Here is a 25,530-nt window from a genome sequence, read left to right as displayed (position 1 = left end):
TGAAGGGGGTTCCAAAGCAGATGGAGGTAGGCTGTTCTCAGTGGTAGCAGATGAGAGAACAAGGAGCAATGGTCTCAAGTTGCAGTGGGGAAGATCTAAGTTGGATATTAGGAAACACTATTTCACAAGGAGGCTGCTGAAGCACTGGAATGGGTTACCTAGAGAAGCAGTGGAATCTCCATCCTTAGAGGTGTTTAAGGCCCGGCTTAACAAAGCCCTGGCTGGGATGATTTAGTTGGGGTTGGTCCTGCTTTGAGCAAGGGGTTGGACTAGATGACCTCTTGAGGTCTCTTCCAACCCTAATCTTCTATGATTTGTGTAAATTTACTTGTGGATAAATATTTACAGGTTCAGGACCTTAGAATTTACAAATGTATTCATTTTGTTTGTAATTATTGCCCATCCGTAAAAGCAAAACAGTTTTTACAACAGTTCTAAAGAAGTTTTATTACCACCATATAAACCACATTTAGATACAGATAGTTATTTTCCAATGAATAATGTACTAGTTATTTCACTTGTTGATTATGAAGATGCTGGCTATTGTATTTTTGTAGCATAGAAAAAAATAGTGTACTTATTCAAAAGCTTTATTCTTCTACAGCAACAGTTTATATTGTACTGTTTCATTTGCAGTATCATAGTAGCTTAAATGTAAGAGTCAGCTTTATTTAGAAAGACAGTAAGTGAAAATGGAGAAAAAAATCCCACACCTACAGCTGTCACCTAAAATTAAATGCAGTGTGTTTCAATTTCTGAAGGTATCGTGATCAAATTTAGCTACTACAGTGTAGTGAAGGAAAGATCATGTTAAAGCTACAATAGGTATGTTAAATTCCCTTGTTTAGAAAGGTTAGAAAATATAAAAGAGTGGGGAAAAAAACGGTTACAGCTATACATCACGTGTCCAAGTCAATCTTATCAGTTTATTTATTTCATTTTGATAAAAGAACATTTTAAAACTATATCGGTTTACTGGCTGCTTGGAGACCGTTCTTTTTGTCTCTGCCATATTTTTCATTGCTATCTTTAAAAAAACCCCACATTTTGAAGGAAAAGACATTCAAGCTAGTGTAACAGAGAGCAAACAGATCAGCGTATTATTTCTAAAGATGTAATAATTTGTTCCAGAAATCACAGGAATTGTAATACAAGTTGTACCAAAAGACTCAAAGGACACATTAAATGATCTTATTCAATCTACTTAGGAGATATGTAAATTGCTCTGCCTAGTTTAAAATTCTTTCTACATGTCTCACTTGAGATATTAACTCAAAAAAACCCATTTACAGTATATTCATATTTTTGAAGGCTTTAATAAACTAGATCACACAAGAAGTTCGATAAAGATAAAAACTACAATACAAAATTGAAAAGCGCCAAGAATACATTTACTGAAAGGAATTTTTTTTTAATGTTTTCACTCCAATCTACCACTCTCTTTTAGAAGTCATGTTCCGTGTTGTTATAACAGCTAGAACATGACTTTATTATTAAATATTTGGAAGTTATCCTTGAAAGATGACTTATTTTGTTTGCACTACTAGAAAGCTATAGAAAGGATTAATTAATTTTAGCATATATAAAATAAACAGTATGCAAGGAAGTAAACATTAGAAAAGTAACACTGTAAATGTACTTACAAAATCAAAATCTCCGTCTTGAGGGACTTTCCAGTTATCAGGGAAAACATTTTTGGATATGTGGTAGGGTTCAGGCATGTTCTGATTACAGTTTTCATGGCTTTTATTCTTGGAATCTTGTTTATCAAAGTAGTCCATGAAAGAAGGTCTTTGTACTTGCGGTGAAGTAGCGTTTCCTTAGTTGAAAGGAAAGGAAAAGTTAAAACTGTCTGAAGATGGAAGATTTACTGCCCTACAAAATAAGCTATGTTTATGAATTTATTGGACTAACTCTGCACTGATTCATGTAATGTCTACTTATTGTTATACAAACTCAAATATCAGTATGTACTAAATAAAAATAATACACAGTTGTAGCAGTTTAATTAAAGATGTGGTTTTAAACTGAATTAGCAAAACTGGTGCACAGATGGTGTATAGACAACGAGTAAATTACTTCACTGGCAGTTGAGAGTACTCCACATATAACAGGATCATAGCCTTACAGAGCAGATGGCTAGAAAGTGCCATATAAATTACAGCATAAACTCCCACTCTCATTCTTTTCATAAAAGAATTATGTCTGAAATACGTTGCCATTTGTGGGACGTCAAAAGAGTTCACCCATCGAATAGAACAGTTAATCTATTAAACAGAAAAAACACTATATTAAGTCTATGTAACTATCTCCCCAGAGGCTACATCCAGAATAAAAGAATACTATGAATCATAAAATGTTGTACTCAAATAATATAAATATACAAATTCTACCAGTACAATAAAAAACATAATGACAATAATTAAGCAATCAATTTGCAAACACCGACAAGATAATAAGGTGATAAACAACAGTCAGCATGGATTTGTCAAAAACAAATTGGGTCAAACCAACCTAATAGTTTTCTTTGACAAGGTAACAAGGCTTGTGGAAGTGGGGTAGCGGTAGATGTGGTATATCTTGACTTTAGTAAGGCTTTTGATACTGTCTCACATGACCTTCTCATAAACAAACTAAGGAAACAGAACCTCGATATAGCTACTCTAAGGTGGGTGCATAATTGATTGGAAAACCATTCCCAGGGAATATTTATCAGTGGTTCACAGTCAAGCTGGAGAGGCATATCAAGTGGGGTCCTACAGGGATCAGTTTTGAGTACAGTTCTGTTCAATATCTTGATCAATGATTTAGATAATGGCATAGAAAATACACTTACAAAGTTTGCGGATGACACCAAAGTGGGAGGGGTTGCAAGTGCTCTGGAGGATAGGATTAAAATTCAAAATTATCTGGACAAACTGGAGAAATGGTCTGAAGTAAATAGGATGAAATTCAATAAGGAAAAAAAGCAAAGTACTCCACATAGGAAGGAACAATCAGTTGCACACATACAAAATGGGAAATGACTGCTTAGGAAGTAAGACTGCAGAATGGGATCGGGGGTCATAATGGATCACAAACAAAATATGAGTCAACAGTGTAACACTGTTGCAAAAAAAGCAAACATCATTCTGGGATGTATTAGCAGGAGTGAAGTAAGCACTCTTACACTCTACTCCGTGCTGATTAGGCCTCAACTGGAGTATTGTGTACAGTTCTGCGCACCACATTTCAGGAAAGACAAATTGGAGAAAGTCCGAAGAAGAGCAACAAAAATGATTAAAGGTCTAGAAAGCATGACCTATGAAGAAAGACTGAAAAAAATTGCATTTGTTTAGTCTGGAGAAGGGGGACATGATAATAGTTTTCAAGTACATAAAAGGTTGTTACAAGGAGAGGAAGAAAAACTGTTCTCGTTAACCTCTGAGGAAAGGACCAGAACTAATGGGCTTAAATAGCAGCACGGGCGGTTTAGATGGATGAAAAACTTCCTAACTGTCAGGGTAGTTAGTCACTGGAATAAATTCCCTAGGGAGGTTGTGGAATGTCTGTCATTGGAGATTTTTAACAGCAAATTAGACAAACACCTGTCATGGATGATCGATAATCCTCAGTCGTGCCTTGAGTGCAGGGGACAGAACTAGAAGACCTCTCAAGGTCCCTTCCAGTCCTACGATTCTCTGATTCTATGACAAGCACAAATAACCTAGTTGAAATGAAAAACAAGAACACTAGACAAACCTGTACTTTTTTATTATAAGCATTAAAAGCAAACTAAGTAAAAACCTAGATTGGGTGGAATTATCCTGTTTTAAAGAGAGAATAAACTACAGCGAGGGCGGAGGAGCAGAAGAATGTTGCAAACATTTTTTTAGGCATATGTATAATGTATGAGTGTGTGGGCTTTCTGATCTGCTGGGAAAAGAAATTTCATCAACTGCAAACCTGGACTGTGGTACACTGTAGTATATTTAAGAATTGTAAAACAACTACAGTGTGTATGCTTGCATTTTATTGCAAAATTTAAGGAGCTTTTTTTCTTTTGGTCTCAGTTCCTGTAAAGTAACTAGACACAAAAGCATGATATGTTCAAAGGATGCCATCAATTTTACCTAAAGAAGCCCACAGATGTATAAAAAGCAATTTTTATTAACTATTTTTCCTTTAAGGGTTTCGAGGAAGCAGAGCTGTACCTTGATTTAAATAATCAATTTTAATCATGTTTTATTTATTTTCTTAAAGAAAGGTTTATTTTCACTGATAACCACTAAAACATGTTGATTTACAACTAAATAGAGTCTTTACACTAAACTTGGTACTATTTTTTTGCTAAGCGGGAAGATGCACTCTATCTATATACATTTATTTAAACAGTAGCATAGCTTAATTTACATTTATTGAGATTCTTAATTTTTACAATTCTTATGTTAGAAAACAGTAAATGATGCATTTCTATCTTACTAGATGATGAACTTTTTAACTGTGATTTATGTCAAGCTCTATATAGATGGAAATTCAAATTCAATTAAAAATGCACAAAAACAGCATTTATTTATTTTATTTAAATTAAATAAAACTACCTTAAATGTGCTGGATACATAAACTTTTTGATTTTTTTTGTCTTATCAAAACATGTTTTGCATTAAAAGTAACTGATTTTTTAAGCAAAGAAGCGTTATTTGAAGGTAGTGAATTGAACTTATTGTTCCTGGTCATCACGTCCTTCAAGATTTTAAAATTAGTAGAGCTATTCCTCTCACAACTTGTTTACTTTCCTGCTTTTTCAACTGCCAACTGGTTTCTTAACTTTGAATGAACTAGTCATTGAACTGATCTAGTTCAATAAATTGTAATGAAGAAAATATTCCCTCTGTACCTGTAGAAGAGTCTGGTTTAGGACTTCAACAAATTCTGGGGCCAGGCACTTAACCATTGACTTCCACAAGCTCAGTGATCTGATTTTCTTTAAAACTTTAGAAGCAAACTGATTACTACAATTTTTGTGTTTAATTTTCATGATTTTAACACATTATTATATGTGTGGGCTTTAACATATGTTGTCAATTTCAAATTTAATTTTAAATAGATTTTTTTAAAATAAACCAATATTTAATTTAAATTAAAAAAAAATCAACCCCCCCCAAAAAAAAGAAAAGAAAAAAACCCCAACCATTGATTTTTATCTACCCTGGAGCAGGACTTGAGAGTGCAAGTAGCCTGGTTAATATTTTTTGAGTAGCCCACAAAATCAGCCTCCCCTCAGTTAGCCAGAATCACAGGTATATGAAAAAACCACAAATATAATTTGGTATTAGACTTCCTATAAATTAATAACAAACTTACTCACTTTTTTTCCCTTTCTACTTTTATTCATCCAACTTTTTCTTTCTAAGGTACATTGGTGAATCTTTTCCTCTGTGTCTCTGGCGCTGTGGGTTTTGTTTGTTTGGCTTTCCCCATTCACTATAATTTTACTGCAATATTAGTAGTTGGTCTAGTTTCTTTTCACTCACTAACCTTTATTTCTGTATTGTGTTTTCTCCCTACTGCCTCAGCTTCATTCAGTTATTCTCTCCTCCATGCCCTCTCTACATCTTTCTGTTCTAATAAGCTTTCCCTCTGAGTTTCTCATTATTTCAACCATTTCCTTTTTTTTTTTTTTTTTTTTTTAAAATAACGGCTTCCTGTTCCCCAGAACCTGCTCACTTAACTCTTCCACTCCTCTCTATCCATGCTGCTTCCTCCATTTATTCTGTGACGTTTTCACATAAATGCATGTATGTTTCCACACTTTACCCAAGTCTCCCTTAGCTGTTGCCCCAGTTCCCTTTGTAAGCCCAGGCAGCTGCTGCCTCTATTCATCTTTTCAAATATGGACAATCACACACACATGCACCAATGAGCCAAATTCAGGGCTTATCCAATGTCTCTGCTTCAGGTCCTGTTTCTACTTCCTCTCCTATGGCCTGATTCAACTCCATTTGAATTCAGTGTGACTTGAATCAGGTTCCTGGCTCTCTGCAGTCAGAGCTGGAGAGGAGGAAAGTGGGGAGGGGGGAGCCGGGGGGGGGGGGGCGGGGGCTGGGGGGGAGAGCCATGATCCAACAGGAGATAGCAATAGCATGGCTCCTGATGGAAGGAGGCCGAGGTTCTGGGGAAAAAAATAATATCTATTAAAAAAAATCTTTATGATCCCCCGAGCTTTTATATTGTATAGTTTATGTGGCCAAAAAGTAACTCAGGTATTAGCATTAAAGAGGCAGACGCAGGTCTATAGTATTGCGTCATCTAACAACTAATTATTTTTCTTCCTGCTCTGCTTACTGTACTTATGCTTCATACATAAGACATAATTATGATCAGAAAAAATAACAAGTTTATTTATGACAGATACCATGTCGCTCCCCCTCGTTCACAACAAACAAATAAGCTCACTCTATATTTTCCTTGAGCTACTCTTGAAGATTTCAGAGCTACATAAAAATTTCTATTAAATACATGTCAGGAGACTGAAAACATCTGTAAACCTAGGAAAAACTAAAAGAAACAGTATCCTTGCCATTAAATGCAAATTAAGGAAAGTGGTCAGCAAGATTAGAGTTGAAGCTTCTCAAAAATGAACAAATCACATTTAATTTGCACTCTGAGTCACCTTTTTGGGGGAGTTCGAGTGGGAATTGTAGAACAACTGAAGTGTTCAATTTACTTAAGGAAACTTAAAAAGAGGAATTTATAACTCTCTTATCTCTGACTAAATACGCTCCCTGGTGCATGACTGGGGCTCCTTAGCATTATGATCATTACTATAATAAAAACAATGACAACAAAAAGTAAGCAGTTATAATCACCCCACTTTAAAGAAAACAAGAGTTGCTTGTATCCACCACAATACAGTAAAACTCTAAACTAATACTCTCACAACTATGAAAGGATGGATTTTCTAAAATTCTCTCATGTCAAATAAAAATAGTGGGAAATTAAGATTTTCTCTATCATTAAAAATAATGAACACGACAGAGTCTTTATAGTTTAACCTGTACAAACGTAGTTAATAATTCACAATGTGGTTAACATGTTAAAGAACGGTTACATATCCTACAGTAACTGTTGTTCTTTGAATTGTTGTGCTCAGAGTGGACCTCGTGCAGGTGTGCATGTGTTTCTGGCATGCAAGCGTGGAATCTTTTGAATAGCAATGTCCTTCCGGAATGCGCATGCAGCCTGTGCCACCTTGTGCAAGGGCATAAAGGGTGGAATGGCCTCAACCTTGCTTTAGTTTCTTTGCAATTCAAAGCCCCTTGGTAGCTGAGGACTCCAAAAGCAGTGAGGGAATAAGAGGTCATGCATAAAGCTGTGCAAATAACTGATTTTTCTGTTTGCTGGCAAGCCAAAAAATCAAAAAATATAAAAAAAAATGTTGGGATTTTTTGGTAAACCAAAAACACTGAAAACAATTAGTTTCAGGCTGAACAAAACCATTTGTTTCATTTTTGACTTTTTTTAATCCTTTTTTAAAATGAAATTTAAGTAGATTTTGAAACAAAAAGTCATTTTTGAATTGAAAAGATTTCAGTTTTTTTCAATTATTGGGGTCTTTACGACCGAAACAATTTGGTAAATTCAATGCAAAATTGCAACCTTTCAGTTGACCCACATCTACATTTTTCAGCAAAAAATGTTTCATTCAGAATATTTCACCCAGGTCTATATGTGGCATCCACACTGACAACATGTCAAAGAACTACAATTACCATAGTATGACTAATCATTCTTTCTTCTTTGGCTATGCATCCATATGCATCCTTACACAAGGAGTATTCTCTTCAGAATGGTGGGGATGAGGAATATCAGCTGTATCAGCTGAAGAGTATCATTTCCACAAATTTGGCATCTGATCTAGCAATTAAGTTCAGTGTATAATGCTTGACAAATGTGAGGGTAGCTGCTCCACGTAATAGTCTTGCAAATTTCAGAAATGAGCACATTGAGGAAACAGGCTGATGGTGCCACTTGGGCTCTGGTGGAGTGGGCCTTAAGAGTCTGTGGGAGAAGTACATCAGCAGGCTGGTAGGACAGTGAGAGACAATGTGTTACTCATTCTGAAAGTTTCTGTGATCAAATGACCAGATCTTCGGAGTGGCCAGCCAAGAAAAATAGACATAAGGGCAGTTTGAAAGATTTGTTCCTACTGATGTTCTTTCAAAGAGCACTGGATATATCCAAGGCCTAGGGCTTCTTTTTCCCTTTTGTAGAAAACTGGCTTTGGAAAGAACACAATTAAGTTGATTGATTGGTTTAAGTGGAACTCAGAAACCACATAGGGGCTGAATTTTGCACAATGTTTCAGTACCATCTTGTCTTTATGAAACAAGGTATGAAGGGGTTCCCAAGAGCCTAAAGCTCTTACTCATCTGACCAAGGTGATGGCCATCAGAATGGTGATGGCCATTACTACTTTTGGGAGTGAGACAGAAGGCAGAACACTCAGAGGAATCAAAAGGGCTCCATAAATTTTAGAAGGATGATGTTGTGGTCCCATGCTGAAGTAGGGTCTCTAACCAGTGGGAAAGCATGCAGGAGGGTCCTTGGGAATTTACATACCACTGGATGAGAGAAGGCTGAAAAAAAACTATTCAGTGGATCATAGAATCATAGAATATTAGAGTTGGAAGAGACCTCAGGAGGTCATCTAGTCCAATCCCCTGCTCAAAGCAGGACCAACCCCAACTAAATCATCGCAGCCAGGACTTTGTCAAGCCGGGCCTCCAAAAACCTCTAAGGATGGAGATTCCACCACCTCCCTATTCCACCATTCCAGTGCTTCACCACCCTCCTTGTGAAATAGTGTTTCCTAATATCCAACCAAGACCTCCCCCACTGCAACTTGAGACCATTGCTTCTTGTTCTGTCATCTGCCACCACTGAGAACAGCCTATCTCCATCCTCTTTGGAACCCCACTTCAGGTAGTTGAAGGCTGCTATCAAATCCCCCCTCACTCTTCTCTTCTGCAGACTAAATAAACCTACTTCCCTCAGCCTCTCCTCATAAGTCATGTGCCCCAGCCCCCTAATCATTTTTGTTGCCCCCCACTGGACTCTCTCCAATTTGTCTACATCCCTCCTGTAGTGAGGGGACAAAAACTTGACGCAAAACTCCAGGTATGACCACACCAGTGCCAAATAGAGGGGAATAATCATTTCCCTCAATCTGCTGGCAATGCTCCTACTAATACAGCCCAATATGCTGTTGGCCTTCTTGGCAACAAGGGCACGCTGCTGACTCATATCAAGCTTCTTGTCCACTGTAATCCCCAGGTCCTTTTCTGCAGAACTGCTGCTTAGCCAATCACTCCCCAGCCTGTGGCAGTGCATTGGATTCTTCCGGCCTAAGTGCAGGACTCTGCACATGCCCTTGCTGAACCTCATCAGATTTCTTTTGGCTCAATCCTCCAATTTGTCTAGGTCACTCTGGACCCTATCCGTACCCTCCAACATATCTAACTCTCCCCCCAGCTTAGTGTCATCCCATCATCCAGATCATTAATAAAGATGTTGAACAAAACTGGCCCCAGGACCAACCCCTGAGGCACTCCGCTTGATACTGGCTGCCAACTAGACATCGAGTCATTGATCACTACCCATTGAGCCCAACAATCTAGCCAGCTTTCTATCCACCTTATAGTCAGAGTTCCTCCAATTCATATTCTTGCCAGCAAGTTAAAGTAGTACTGTGGGAGACCATATCAAAAGTTTTGCTAAAGTCAAGATATAACACATCCACTGCTTTCCCCATATCCACAGAGCCAGTTATCTCATCATAGAAGGCAATCAGGTTGGTCAGGCATGACTTGCCCTTGGTGAATCCATGCTGACTGTTCCTGATCACCCTCCTCTCCTCCAAGTGCTTCAAAATTGATTCCTTAAGGACCTGCTCCATGATTTTGCCGGGGACTGAAGTGAGGCTGACCAGTCTGTAGTTCCCCGGGTTCTCTTTCTTCCCTTTTTAAAATATGGGCACTATATTTGCCTTTTTCCAATCATCCAGGACCTCCCCCGATCACCACGAGTTTGTCTCCCCCATTCAGTAAGGGTTCCACATTTTCCCTGACCTTCTTGTTGCTAACATACCTGTAGAAACCCTTAGAATCATAGAATCATAGGAAAACAGAGTTGGAAGGGACCTCTGGAGGCCATCTAGTCCAACCCCCTGCCAATTGAGCAGGATCAATCCCAACTAAATCATCCCAGCCAGGGCTTTGTCAAGCCTGACCTTAAAAACTTCTAAGGAAGGGGATTCCACCACCTCCCTAGGTAACGCATTCCAGGGTTTCACCACCCTCCTAGTGGAAAAGTTTTTCCTAATATCCAACTTAAACCTCCCCCACTGCAACTTGAGACCATTACTCCTTGTCCTGTCATCTGCTATCACTGAGAATAGTCTAGATCCATCCTCTTTGGATCCACCTTTCAGGTAGTTAAAAGCAGCTATTAAATCCCCCCTCATTCTTCTCTTCCGTCGATTAAACAATCCCAGTTCCCTCAGCCTCTCCTCATAACTTGTGTGTTCCAGTCCCCTAATCATTTTTGTTGCCCTTCGCTGGATTCTCTCCAATTTATCCACATCCTTCTTGTAGCGTGGGGCCTAAAACTGGACACAGTACTCCAGATGAGGCCTCACCAGTGTCAAATAGAGGGGAACGATCACGTCCCTCGATCTGCTGGCAAGGCCCCTACTTATACACCCCAAAATGCCACTGGCCTTCTTGGCAACAAGGGCACACTGTGGACTCATATCCAGTTTCTCGTCCACTGTCACCCCTAGGTCCTTCTCTGCAGAACTGCTGCCTAGCCATTCGGTCCCTAGTCTGTAGCGGTGCATTGGATTCTTCCGTCCTAAGTGCAGGACTCTGCACTTGTCCTTGTTGAACCTTTCAGATTTCTTTTGGCCCAATTCTCCAATTTGTCTAGGTCCCTCTGTGTCCTGTCCCTACCCTCCAGCGTATCTACCACTCCTCCCAGTTTAGAGTAATCCGCAAACTTGCTGAGGGTGCAATCCACGCCATCCTCCAGATCATTTATGAAGATATTGAACAAAACCGGCCCCAGGACTGACCTTTGGGGCACTCCGCTAGATACCGGCTGCCAACTAGACATGGAGCCATTGATCACTACCCGTTGAGCCCGACAATCTAGCCAACTTTCTACCTACCTTGTAGTGCATCCATCCAGCCAAAACTTCTTTAACTTGCTGACAAGAATACTGTGGGAGACCGTGTCAAAAGCTTTGCTAAAGTCGAGGAATAACACGTCCACTGCTTTCCCTTCATCCACAGAACCAGTTATCTCATCATAGAAGGCAATTAGATTAGTCAGGCATGACTTTCCCTTGGTGAATCCATGCTGACTGTTCCTGATCACTTTCCTCTCATCTAAGTGCTTCAGAATTGATTCCTTGACAACCTGCTCCGGGGACTGAGGTGAGGCTGACCAGCCTGTAGTTCCCACGATCATCCTTCTTCCCTTTTTTAAAGATGGGCACTACATTAGCCTTTTTCCAATCTTCCGGGACTTCCCCCGATCGCCATGAGTTTTCAAAGATAATGGCCAATGGATCTGCAATCACATCCGCCAATTCCTTCTTGTTACCCTTCACTTCACTTGCTAGCTGCAACTCCAATTGTGCTTTGGCCTTCCTGATTACACCCTTCCATGATCGAGCAATATTTTTATACCCCTCCCTAGTCATCTGTCCAAATTTCCACTTCTTGTAAGCTTCCTTTTTGAGTTTAAGCTCACTGAAGATTTCACTGTTATTCTTTGCTTCCTGATGGACGTTGATTAAACTAATGGAAGTCCAGAGTGTTACTCATGGACAGTTTTCTGCTCCGAATTAGGATTTTCTGTGAGGGGCGGTTACTTTCCATGGTGTCCAACCAGCCAACATCCAGGCTTTCAGGTGCAGTGACTTCAGGTTTGGATGGAATACTTCCCTTAGTTCCTGTGATAACATATCTGGGTGGTCCAGGAGCCCGATTGATGGTTGCATGGACATTTATAATCAACCAAAACTGCCTCAGCCAATTGGAGCACCGAGGATGACTGTAGCTTGGTCTCCTCAGGCCTTGGCAATCATGCTGGGGGCTAGTGGAATTGGTGGAGAGCCTTAAAGGAATCTCTGGTTCCTTTGCAGTGGGAAGCATCTGGCAAGGATCCCAGGTTCATGCCTCTTCTGGAATAGTAATTTGGATACTTGGTGTTGTCCTTGATGACAAACAGGCCTGTCACCAGGTTCCTCCACTGGTGGAATACTGACTTGCTAATGGATTTTTGCAGGGCCCATTGGTTGGTCACCAACTGTCTGCTTAAGAAGTCCACCAAGTCATTGCTAGCACCTGCAAGGAAGGTGTAGGGTCATTGGAATTACACCATGCAGGTAGCACCAACTTCACAACTTGACTGTCTATAGAGCAGGGAAGACTGGGTGTCCCTTTACTTATGTATGTAGTGCATCACCAATGTACTGTCTGTCAACAGCTGCACTTCTGAGTGTGGCTATGAGCTCGAAAACATTTTGTGCCCTTTCATGTCCTTACAAGCATCATATGTAAGGAAAATATGAAAACTATACTTAAAAGAAATAAAATTATATCCCCATAACAGATAGCTGTAAGAATTTAACTTTTCTAAAGTAGTTGTAAATATGTTATCTTAAAAATATTTTCCCCAAAAAAATCTCAGTTAAAAAGGGGGGTGGGGAGCACTGCAATTGGATCTGCATGGGGCCAGATTTCTATGGGGCTCTGTACAGGCTTATCCAATTCCAGAATTGGGATCTCAGTCAACACATAGTCAGACACATGATGGCTAGCAGAGCCTACAATTTATAGATTCATATATTCATAGGATAGAAGGGACCATTGTGATCAGCTCATCTTATCTCCTGTATAACACAGGCCATAGAACTCCCTCAAAATAATTCCTAGAGAATATCTTTTAGAAAAATAACCAATCTTGATTTAAAAACTGACAGGGAGAGAAAATCCACAGTGACCCTTCGTAAATTGTTCCAATGGTTAATTACCCACACTGTTAAAAACTTACACCTTACTTATAGTCTGAATTTGTCTATCTTCAGTTTCCAGCCATTGGTCACACTATACCTTCCTCTGCTAGGCTATTATTAAATATTTGTTCCCCATGTAGATACTTATAGACTCTAACCAAGTCTCCCTTTAATCTTCTCTTTGTTAAGCTAAATCGGTGGAGTGCTTTGAGTGTAACACTTTAAAGCATGTTTTCTAATACTTTAATCATTCTCACAGCTCTTCTCTGATCCCTTTCCAATTTATCAGCACCCTTCTTGAACTGTGGGCACCAGAACTGGACATAGTTTTCCAGCAGCAGTCACACCAGTGCCGAATACAGAAGCAAAATAACTTCTCTATTCCTTTTTGCAATTCCCCTATTTATGGATCCAAGGATTACATTAGCTCTTTTGGTCACAGCCTCTCTGAATCAGTGACCTATCATCTTCATTTACCACTCCCCCAATTTTTATGTCATTTGAAAACTTTATTGGTGATAATTTTATGTTTTCTTCCAGAACACTGATAAAAGTGTTAAATAGCATAGAGCCAAGAACTGATCCCTGCAGGATCTCACTGGAAGCATGCCTGCTCGATGACAATTCTCCTTTTGCATTTACATTTAGAGACCTTTCAGTCACCCTCCCCCCTTATAATCCATTTCATATGTGCCATGTTAATTTTATATCATTTAGCTGTAATCTCATCAAAAAAGATATCAAGTTAGTTGGACAGGATGTATTTTCCATAATCCACGTTGATTTGCACTAATTACATTACCCTCTGTTAATTCTCGATTAATCAAGTCCTGTATCAACCACTCCATTATCTTGACACACAAAGAAATTTGTGAGAAATTTGTTCTGAATACTGAGCTTAAGTATGATACTGTCTTGGGAATGAATTTGACATTTGGATTCTTTCAAGGACGTGAACAGTCCATTATACTATATCAGACATATAACTTTTCATTTACTTTACATAAACTCTGCATTTAAATATCATGAAATAATATAGCTTCTCAACATCACTGTGACACTCCCACTTTACAAAATATTTCCATTGTCCTCTTTTCAGTTTTTAAAATTCTAGTCCAGAATGGATTCACGTATGTGTCCTTGGTTTCCTTTGAAAGAAGCATAATTCATGAAGAGTCATATGCTCCCCTTCTTCCTACAAAATAGAAGGGAACAGAACCCAGTGTCTGGTAGCTTTACAAAAAGCTATGCAACCTTGGGAAGCTGTGTTCCCTTTCTACTTGGCTTTACACTGGAAAGGCAGTATATGCCCTTTAGTTCTTTTCCTCTTCCCTGTTTCAATATTTCTCCTTGAAATAGTGCTGCAGGCAAATTACCAGTGAACGATTCCAGTTATCTGGATACAGTATGCATATAATATCACATGAGCACGTGCTTACAAATTATTTATCTATTTAAAATGCAAGCTAACATTCTTTATTGAATTTTGTATTTTAATAAAACACTTAAACACAATTCTATACACTTTAAGCTTAAGCACAATGATTCTGCTGGCTGCCACTTCCCACAGCTCCCATTGGCCAGGAACAGTGAACCGCGGCCACAGGGACCTGCAGGCAGCCGTGCCTGCAGACAACCAATATAAACAAACTGTCTCGCGGCCCACCAGTGAACTACCCTGATGGGCCGCGTGTGGCCCACGGGCCACAGATTGTCCGCCACTGGTCTAAGTCCTCAATGACAGGCTATGTCTAAATCTTGCTGATTCTTTCTCCATAACATCTCTAAGATACGGCCTTTCCTAGCCATCCCCACAGCTAACACTCTCATCCAGGCTCTCATATTTCATGTCTCAATTACCTCAACATCCTTTTCTCTGACCTGGACAAACACAATCTTGCCCCACTCGTATCCATTCAGAATGCTGCTGCAAAGGTAATTTTCCCATCATTTTCACTATGTCACCCCTCTGCTGGCTCCCCCTTCTCTACTGCATCAAACATAAGTTACTTGCATGGGCAGCAGGTATCCCTGGCACTGCCGCCAAGCTGCTGCCGGACACCTGGGTCACAGTGGCCCCGCCCCTCCCACAAAGTTCCCAACCTCCTGCTGCTGCTGCCTGCCTGTGTCTGCCATGTCTCTTCCACTCCACCACCACCTCTGGAGGTCCCTGCTGCTCATTGCGTCCCGCCTCCTCAGGGACGGCGGAGTGAGGAGGGATGCGGAGAGCCAGCAGAGAGCCACAGGTGGGCAGTGAGGAGGCTCGGTCTGGCGCTGGTGGGGGGGATAGGCGGTGGGTTGGGCAGACTGGGGCTCCTCTGGTTGTGGGGGGGGCCCCCCTCAGGGCTTCTCCTGTTGGGGGGGGCATGAGGTTTTGGGGCTCCAGCATGCAGGGTCGGGGCTGGCAGGCTAGCCCATCCAAAGCAGCGGGTCACCCACTGCTCATGATTACTTGCTTTCACCTTAACAAGCCTTTCACAGCCTACCCCCATTCTTCCCTTACCTCTCATCTCTCATTCACTACTGAGATGGCAACTGACTTCCACCTCTGATCTATCTATCTCTATCCATCTGTTAGTCTGTGTTATATTTAGAACGTAAACTTTTTGGATCAGGGATTATATTTTTTGTTCTCTGATTGTGCAGCACCTAGCACAATGGGGTCCTAGTCCATGATTAGGCCTCTTAAGTGCTACAGTAATAGAAATAATAATATCTATTATAGAGCGGGACATTGTGTGTGTAACAGAGGTGTTGGCAGTAGATCGCTGCACAGTGTGAATTCACTGGTCCGAAACTCCACACTGAGGGCTGCCACCACTATGCCTCAATAAGTCTGTAGCATGACCCAGGTGTATAAGCTGGAAGAATCCTATAGAATTCCTCCTCTCCATAACAACATCCCTCCCTGGATGGGGCAGGGACACTTACGATAGTAGTTTCTTAAAGCAGGGAGGCTGGGAGCAATAGCTGTGGGCTTTGCCTACATTGAGGAAGTAAGTTGCATTAAAAATGTGTTTAAATAACACATTATTAAACAACTGTTAGTACTTAGAGTAGACAAAGGCAGTGGTGTTTAAAAACATATTGGCTGGTTGTGAGTTAATGCTAAAGGTAATCCCACTCCAGTCGTTTTTTGGCACACTTTGGGGAAAGAAGTCACAATGCCTCTAACAGTCTGAGAAGTTGATGTGAGTAGGGGAATGCAGAGACTATCTTGGACACTCAATACATCTATTCCATCTTGGCAGTACTGGTGGTAAAGACAAAATGAAATTAGATGTCCTCAAATGACTCTCTAGTACTTTTATTTCTATTAAGGGCATTTTTTTCAAAGAAGGATCATCGGGATGTCATATAAAGTTTATCTTTAAAAATATAAATTGTGACATCGAATACAATGAAGAAACACAACTTAACTTGACTGCAGCTCTGTCATTCTACTCAAAACACATAGCCCTATTTCAAGGACTGTGCAGGGGGGAAATCAATTTTGTGCAAATGTTTCAATTTAAATCGGAATATAATCCACTGTAATGCATGTTTTGATCAAACCCACCTGATGTCTTCATTAAGGAAAAATATCTCAGTGATGATGTATTCCCTAAAGAAAAGTATTTTATGAAGATTAAAAAAAAAGAAATCCATTGTTCCCACAGATTAATGTATAGGTAAAGCCTAGATGAATAAAAAGCATGTACAATATAAAGTATTAAATGACTAGTATGTATTATATCACAACTGTAAAAATGTAATAATTAAATTGAACAATACCAATAGCAAAATACATTATTCTGTTACTCTTGGCAGAATGAATAGAAATCTTGTAATTAGTTTTAACCTCTCTGCACTGCAGATGCCAAAACATGTACACAATCCTTAAAATGATTTACAACGCTATAACATTTGAGATACAACTATATGTTTAGTATCCCAATGCACTGAAAGGGTGTAAATGTCAGAGGGTGAGGAGTTGTTTAGGCTGGTTCAGTGAGCATCAAAAAGGCTGAATATCAGAAAACAGTGAGGCCCCTTACACATTGAACTGTCTCCCAAGGACAACAGTAGCAGTCCCATCTTTAGAAATATATTAAACACTAGACTGAAAAACCACTCAGGAATATACCGAATAAAACAATTCTGTATTGGCTGGGAAGCGAAAGGGCTGGGCAAACTGCCCTATGCCAATAGGTTTTTCTACACTGATCCTGCAAAAAGATTCACAGCCAAGGATCTCTAGGGTCTCTTTGCAGGATCAGGGCCTTAACATTTATGAAGGAATTTAATGCCAAATATGAACAAAAATATACTGTAATTAACTGAAACACTCACTCACTGTAAGTGGATTCTCTGAGGTGTGATGCCGATGTGTATTCCATTTATGCGTGCGTGCACTCTGCACACCGGAGCCAGAGAATCTGCCTAGCAGTGCGTGCAAGGCGGCGCTTGCATCTTGTATCCACGGCCCCTCCTGGAGCTATATGAGGCAGTGCTGCCCCAATCCCCCGTCAGCTCCTTCTCACCAAACACCCAGAGACTAGACTCCGATGCAGAGGGGACAGACAGTGGGTCTTGGAATACACATCTGCATCACATCTCAAGGAACCGTAGTTACAATACATAACCGTTTCTTCTTTCTCAAGTCGATGCAGGCATGTATTCCACGTATGTGATAAACAAGCAGTATACACTCAGAAGGCGGGGCTCATAGTCTACCTAAACAAAGATTGCAGGACCATCTTACCAAAACTTACATCCACCATGGAAGATGCGATAACAGCATAATGGTTCATAAATGTATGGATGGACAACCACGTAGCAGCCCTGCAAATGTCCAATATTGAGACAGCTCTCATAGAATGAGCTTGCACCTGCTGAGTAGGCATAGCTGAAGCTATGTCATATGCAATCTTGATACAAGATGTTATGCCTTTGGAGACAGTCTGCAAAGAGTCCGCTTGCCCCTTCACATGATCTCCAAATGACACAAACAGGTGAGGCAAAGCATGAAATGGTTTAGTCCTACCTAGATAGAAGGCTAGACATCGCCTGACATCTAATGTATGGAGATGCTGCTCTTCCAGAGATGAATGCAGCTTAGGAAAGAACACAGGTTCAAATGAAATGAGAAATCACGACAAAAAAAATTTGGGGTATGGTCATAAAGACATTTTGTCCTCAGGGAATTGCGTATAAAGCAGCTCTGCCATCAGAGCCTGCAACTAACAGACTCTCCTTGCAGATATTATCGCTACCAGGAATGAAGTTTTCTGACACAAAAGTGGAAAGGGACAAGATGTGAGGGGCTCAAATGGAGGTCCCATTAAAGCCGCTAGACCATGTTAAGTTCCCACAGAGGAACCAGCTCTTGGATCAGAGGATGGAGACAAACCCTTTTAAGACTCTTGCAACCATGACATTGGAGAAGACTAATATTCCCTGAATGGGGCTGTAGCGGGATGGTCACCCCGCTCCAGCCCTGAAGGGGTTAAAACAGCCCTGGGAAAGGCCTGCCCTGGGAAGCCAATAGTAAAAGCAGCCCTGGAGAGGGCTGTGGCTGGGAAAAGGAGTGAAAGCACTTGAGTAGCTGACCACAAGCGTAGCCAGCTCAATTAGGGCTTAGCTGGCCCTAATAAGAGGACTGGAGTTCAGGAGCTCAAGGAGTCTCACTCTAGCCCTGGAGTGGGAAGGGCTAGCTGCCTAGGAGCAAGGTACCTGAAGCAAAACAATGCTGGGGGAAAGGGCAAAGGGAGCTGGGGAGCTCCAGCCTGGTAAACCTCCAGGCTGCAGGCCTTGGTGAAGGCCTACAAAGGTATTGGGGCTACAGAGGTGCAACCTGGGAATAGGCAGAGGCAGCTGGTCCAACCTACTTGCTAATGATGAGTGGCCATGACAGACAGCAGTCTGCCCTGTGAGCCGGGGCTAGATGATGACTGGCAGTAGCCACTGTAGCAAGGTGGGGATAGAAGGTTGGGAGTTCCCCTGAGAGGGGAGACCCAGAGTGTGGGGGCACTGCCAGGGGGCAGGACCCCAAGGTAAAGGGGCACCGGGATCCGGGAGGGACACGGGGAGCAGCAGCAGGCAAGACACCGGCCAGGAGGAGGTACTCCATACGCTGGAGAGCTAATTCCCGAGGTGACCAGCAGGAAGCGCTGCACTGGTGAGTCATCGCTTCGCTACAGGGGGGATAAAATGCTGACATTGCTGCCAGATGCACTCTCAATGAGATAAGTGCAAGTCCCAGCAACTGAAGGTTCAGCAAGTACTCCAAGATATCTTGGATAGAAGCCAGGATCAGTTGAATTCCATGGTCAATGACCACACTGAAAACCGCTTCCATTTTGCTGAATAGGCCATTCTGGTAGAGGGCTTTCTACTGTGAACCTGTTAAACAGCCCTCAAAACACTGCTCTTCCTCATTTAGGCATGAATCAGCCACACCATGAGATGCACAGAGATGAGACCGGGATACAAGATGTGATTCTGTGAGAGTATGGAGAAGAACAGGTCTGATATGCTGAATTGATAGCACAAGAAGTTTGGAGAACCAGCACTGCCTCGGCCATACGAGGGCAATGAGAATGAGCTTGGCTCAATCCACCTCCAACTTGAAGATGACCTGTGGGATGATCGGAATTGGAGGAAAAGCGTTCAGGAGAGCTGACTATTGGTTGAGATGTCCCCAAATGGAGGAGACGGGAAGAAGGGAGTGATAACTGGAACACTGCTCTGGATCAAGGAGTCAAAATGGACGCTTGGAGGACAGCGGGGGAAAGTATGTTGACTGGCCAAACTATGGTCCCGAATGCCTCCTCCTTTCTTGGAGAGGGAAAGGCTGCCCAGATGTGCACTGTGAACAATAGTTCTGCTGCTACTGCTGACCTCTGTCGTGCCTCTGCCCTGCCAGCATGTACACCCGCAAGGCCAGGTAATGGAGAACGTGAGGAAGAAGAACCTGGCCTGGATGCCAAGAAGTCCCAGGCTTCAGGGGACAAAGATGGAACCAGCCCTAAGGGTGTGAGCAACTGCTCTGACTCATTCATAGCCCAAACTGGCACTTAACAGTGGAAATGATACCGCCAGCATGGAGTATCCCTCCATTATTTCTGGTGCCAGAAGAGGTGTCAACCCCAAAGTCAGCAGCAGTACCACAGTGACTAATGGTGTCAAAGGGAAGGGTGGTGAATACAGCCATGGTAACATCGGCGGTGCTGACAGCAGGACTGCTGAGAAAGTTCCCAGTGCCAAGGAGATGACTTGTGCTGAGCCCAGCACAGGCCCCACTTCTACTGACTGTGGAAGGGAAACACTAGGGTTCAGTGCCAACAGAACCACAGGATCAGTGGCCTGCCCAGCCAAAGGGTCTATGAACAATGCAGTCCTGGCAAAGTCCTGGACCAAAGGAGAGATCAGGTCAGAAAGGCAGAGCAGGTCTGTTGCCACCTGATATGTCGCCAGCGTGGAAACAGCTGGTGCTGGACTCAGCAGACGCCCTGGGGCCAGAACCGGAGTTGATGGTACAGGATTTCTGACCTCCCTGTGCAGTACTGGGGAGCAGCTGTGCTCCATCTCGCATAGTGGCATTCATACCTGGAGGAGGCAGATGAGCCCTCATGCTACCTAGAGCAGCCACAATCAGTTTTGTCTGACCTCTTTCTCAGCACACTCAATAGGGAACGACTCCTCTGCCTCTTTGGTGAGGCACCAGCTCCAAGACATGAAGCGACAGGGTTCTCAGAACCTGAGAGTGACCTTCAAAGGCCTTGGTGCCAAAGCAGCTCACCTGCGTGGCCTATTAAAGCAAGTGCTTCTTTAGATGAACAGCCCTTGCCACCTGTGTCCATTTGGTGAACAATTTGCAAACTCAACACCGTTCCTTGATGTGGGCTTCGCCTATGCACAGCAAGCACTGTTGAGAGGGGACTGTTGTGGATCCCAGCCCCCAACACAATGGACAATGTTAGGGAATAAGCAAACAAATACTAATTAACAGTAAACCTAACTAACAGTATACTAAGGGTACTAATTAACCATATACAACTAGAAAAGTCACTAAGAACTAGAGAGACTGTGAGTTAGAAACCACACAGAACTCGAACTCCAGCCATGGGCAGTCAGGAGGAACTGAGGGGGGGATCAGAGCGGCACCACCTCATTTAGCCCGTGCAGGGGCTATGGCCACAAGGTGCAAGTACTGCCCCTCTCTGAGTACTGCGAGGCAAATTCTCTGGCTCTGGTGTAATGAGTGCGAACACACCCATGTGGAATACATGGCTGTATCTACTCGAAGAAGAATCAATGGTCCTCTTACTTACCTCAAAGTGAAGACAAATGTATTATTTCTGAAGGAAAACACACACATCCCCAGTTTCAAATGTGTTTATTATTTTAGGGGGAGCAGGTTGTGACCCCTCCATTTATGTTGCTTAACATTTCCATTACACAAGATTCTTACGAACTTTATGGTTATGTCTTCACTAGTAAAAAAGGTGTGTCATTTACAAGACAGCTAACAGGAGAAAGTTACTCAATATAAAATCCTGGTGAAGACAAGACAAGTGGTAGTTTTACCTTGATGTAGCTGGTCAAGGTAAACCCGTGGGGGGGAAAGGGTGTAGTGAGGGGAGAGAAGTACAGAGAGGAGGATTCTAGGGTTTATCTTGATATCAATGTAAGACTACCACTTGCCCTGTCTTTACTAGGATTTTACAATGAACTAGCTAAAGCAGGAGTTGGCAACCTATGGCACACGTGCCAAAGACGGCACGCAAGCCAATTTTTGATGGCACCCTGCTGCCTGCCGGGTCCCAGCCACCGGCACCGCTCAGCCCGCTGCCAAACCCAAGCCGGGACCCCGGCAGGCAGCAGCGAGCCATTCAAATCCTGCTCGCCCTGGCCCGCTCTTCTCTGCCGCCCCACCCCGCCCCGGCAGGATGAAGAAGCTTGGTCCTGCTGGCTGCTGCTGCAGGGCAGGCAAGCTCCTCCCTAACCCGCCTCTTACCACAGCGTGCTGCGTTCCTGCCCCTCCTCCTCCTCCTCTCCCTCCCTGCCTGCCACCCATCAGCTGATGGCCCTTGCGGAGGAGGGGGAGAAGCTGAGCCGCAGCGTGCTCGCTGCTCTGGGGAGGAGGCGGAGAAGAGGTGGGGATGGGGCCGTGGGGACGGGGGGTGGAATGAGGGCATATCCCCTCCAGCCCCCTGCTGTGAGCCACTCTGAGAAGGGGGCTGGGAGCACCCCACGACCCCAGCCCATACCCCCAGCCCTCTGCCCTGACCCTTACATCCCCCCCTCATCCCAGTCCCCTGCCCTGACCCCTGCACCCCCCCAAGACCCCAGCCCTGACTCCAGTACCCCCCACATACCCAGCCCCCCCACACCCCATGCCCTGACTCCTGCACCCCCCACACATACCCAGCCCCCTCAGACCCCATGTCCTGACTCTTGCACCCCCCCACATTCCCACCCCCACCCTGAGCGCCAAACAGGAGCTCCTGCACCCTCCCACATTCCCACCTGCACCCCTTGCACCAATGGGAGCTGCCCAGGTAAGCACTCCACACCCAAACCTCCTGACCCAACCCTGAGCCCCCTCCTTCATTCTAGCTCCTGGCTTGACCCTGCACCCCAACCCACAGCCTGCTCCTTCACCCCCAGCCCTGTGCTCCGTGCACTCCCACCCTCAGCTCAGTGCAGAGAGGAAGAGAATGGGCTAGAACCAGGGAGAAGGTAGATACCCACTCTGTGTGGGCAGGTCCGGGATCCCAGACTGGCAGCGGGCTGAGTGGGGCAGGCAGCCGGGACCCTGGCTGGCAGGAGCCGGTGGACTGAACCTCAGACCGGCAGTGGGTTAAGTGGCAGCGGGCTGAGCCGCTCAGCCCCTGCTGGTCTGGGTTCCCGGCCGCCGGCTCCTCTCAGCCTGCTGCTGGTCTCTGGTTCTGGCTGCCAGCCCCTCGCCAGCCGGGGTCCCAGCTGCAGGCCCCGCTCAGCCTGTCGCCAGCCTAGGTGAACAGAACCCCAGGCTGGTAGCGGGCTGAGTGGGCCGGCGGCATAAGATCAGCATTTTAATTTAATTTAAAATGAAGCTATTTAAACATTTTGAAAACCTTGTTTACTTTACATACGACAATAGTTTAGTTACATAATATACAGACTTATAGAGAGAGACCTTCTAAAAAACGTTAAAATTCATTACTGCCACACAAAACCTTAATTTAAAGTGAATAAATGAAGATTCGGCACACCACTTCTGAAAGGTTGCCGACCCCTGAGCTAAAGAAACTCTAACACCTCTATTGTGGTGCTGGTCTTTGAAATTTGGCAGGGACAAAGTCCTGCCTCGTTTTTGTCACATGAAATTCCATTCAGGTTTCGCTGAGATATATATGTATTATGATACAGTTTTTAATTACATGATCACATACTACATTTTCCATAGGACTCCTGCCTTATTCAGTACATAGGAAGGAAGGCACAAAAGGGCACAATTACAAAGCACAGGCATTTCCTAACTTTTGAGTGCTTGACTTTGCAATTTAAGCAATGGTCTTTATATGTAGCTTTTAGGTGGCGATGGTGGATGGGTTTTTTTTTTTTGCGTAATCTATATATAACATCTACACAAAATGTAAATTGTTCTGATAATTAAAAGGAAAATCCACATACTCTATGGGTCACCTGAAAAAATATTCACAAACCTCTTGAAGGGACCGTGAACTCACGTTTGAAGACTTCTGTATGAAAGAAGTTTGTTTTAATACACAAATATAGTTTTTGCTTTCTGAGAACAAGACCTGTAAAACTGGCTCTATTAACTTTTGATCTGCTTTTCCACCTAGTGGAGGAAAATAAAATCAATGACATGACTATAGTAAACCCATTAGCCCTTTCTAGGTTGAGTTTTACAATACCTCTGCTTCATGCACAGTAAAGAGAGAATCCATGTTAAGTACATACTCTGCAATAGCTCTTGAATCAGAGGGACCAACATGATTTTTCCCAGAGAGGTTCTTTGACATGTAACTTAAAAGCACTTCCCATTTCTAAAAAACAGTATCACAAAAAGCATTAATGAGCAGTCTCGTTAGCAGTCACAGCAGAGAGACCGAGGATTGAATGGGTCTGCAGAAAACAATTACCTTCTCATTTTAAGGACCTGTATATACTAGAAAAATTACTCAGCAAACTGATGTCAAACACAGACAAACCTTTGGACCTTAACAAATGATGTGCAACACAGGTTCAGTAAATGTGGTTAAATCATTCCAAATAAATGAGAAGTCAATGGCTATGCAGGAGCTCAGCATCTCTAAAAATTAGGCCCATAATGTATGGATTTCCTGGCTGATCTTCTACAAACTGGTAATTAATTAATACTATTCCCAGAGCCGTAGAACATCCATGCTGAAACATCCAAAATTGTGAAAAAGATGGGGAACAATAATCAGAGAATTTTTAACAGACATCTTTAACTGTGAAAGAGCTATCTGAAAACCAAAAACTCATTATAGCACCAATTCTCTTGTTCAGAAATAAGCTAGACTCATCAGGAAACTGGAGATCGATTGGTCTGACATAGGTAGTTGGGTAATCTTACAAGCCATTTAAGTGATCATTTGGAAAAGCAAAACCCAATTAAGAAGAGCTAACAAGCTTACAGGAAAGGAAAGTCATGCCTCACTAACTTTTTGATATTCTCTACTATTACTACAACAATACACAAGGGGATATACTGACATCACTTGATTAGACTTTCAGAAAATGTATAAGTTCCACATTAGAAGACAACATCTATGATGCAGAGCCCCATATTAACTGGAATGTTGGCTTTCTCTATTAAATACCAGCTTAAGTGCAGGAAACAATAACATGCATGAACATCTTTCCCAGATAAAAAGTGGCTTCTTGTGCAGTTTATATTGTAAAGATCAGTGCCTGGAACCCTAACATTACAACATTAATTCCATAATATATGATAGTCAAGAATGTAGGAAACTTTTCAAAATGGCAGGGAAACATGCCTTGAAGTTTCTGAAATTGTCAGTAATATTTCTGTAGTCATCTATTTTTTTCTGAAATACAAGCTACTAGTTTTATTTATTTATTTATTGGTAATAAATATGAATGAAATACCCTGAACAAAATTGGTAGGTTCTAAAGAGCTAATTTATAGGTAGCATTGATACATAAGTACCATAGATACAATGAACCCTAGGCAGCTCCTAGAACCAACAATTAGGAAAACAACAGGCTTTAAGGAAACCAGTGAATCCCTAAAATTAAGTGTCTGCTGCAAAAAGCCTTTTCTTTCTCATCAAAACTGATATTCACTCCTCCCAAGACTTTCATTTCCTTAATTCACCCTTATTTGTTTGCCCTGTCTCCTCTTCCTCTTTTCCGTGCTAGCTTTTTAGGTTCCAATTCTGCAATTGCCTTTGTGCAGGAAGACCCCCAGCGGGAGCCTTACTGAA

General features: G+C 42.5%; 1 protein-coding gene across 2 annotated transcripts in view; it reads right to left on the bottom strand.

Moving 5' to 3' along the window:
- STK3 (serine/threonine kinase 3) overlaps positions 1 to 25,530 on the bottom strand; it is a 294,832-nt gene that overhangs the window by 100,387 nt on the left and 168,915 nt on the right. Inside the window, exon 10 of one of the 2 annotated variants that reach the window (XM_077809950.1) lies at positions 1,644 to 1,819. The exons of the other annotated variant lie outside the window; for it this stretch is intronic. Coding sequence (XP_077666076.1) covers positions 1,644 to 1,819 — 176 coding nt within the window. The remainder of the gene's footprint in view (positions 1 to 1,643; positions 1,820 to 25,530) is intronic. 2 annotated transcript variants of the gene reach the window in all.

Source organism: Eretmochelys imbricata, chromosome 2 (assembly GCF_965152235.1).
Source record: "Eretmochelys imbricata isolate rEreImb1 chromosome 2, rEreImb1.hap1, whole genome shotgun sequence".
In the NCBI taxonomy this organism is placed as follows: domain Eukaryota; kingdom Metazoa; phylum Chordata; order Testudines; family Cheloniidae; genus Eretmochelys; species Eretmochelys imbricata.
This window is presented reverse-complemented; position numbering and strand designations above follow the sequence as displayed.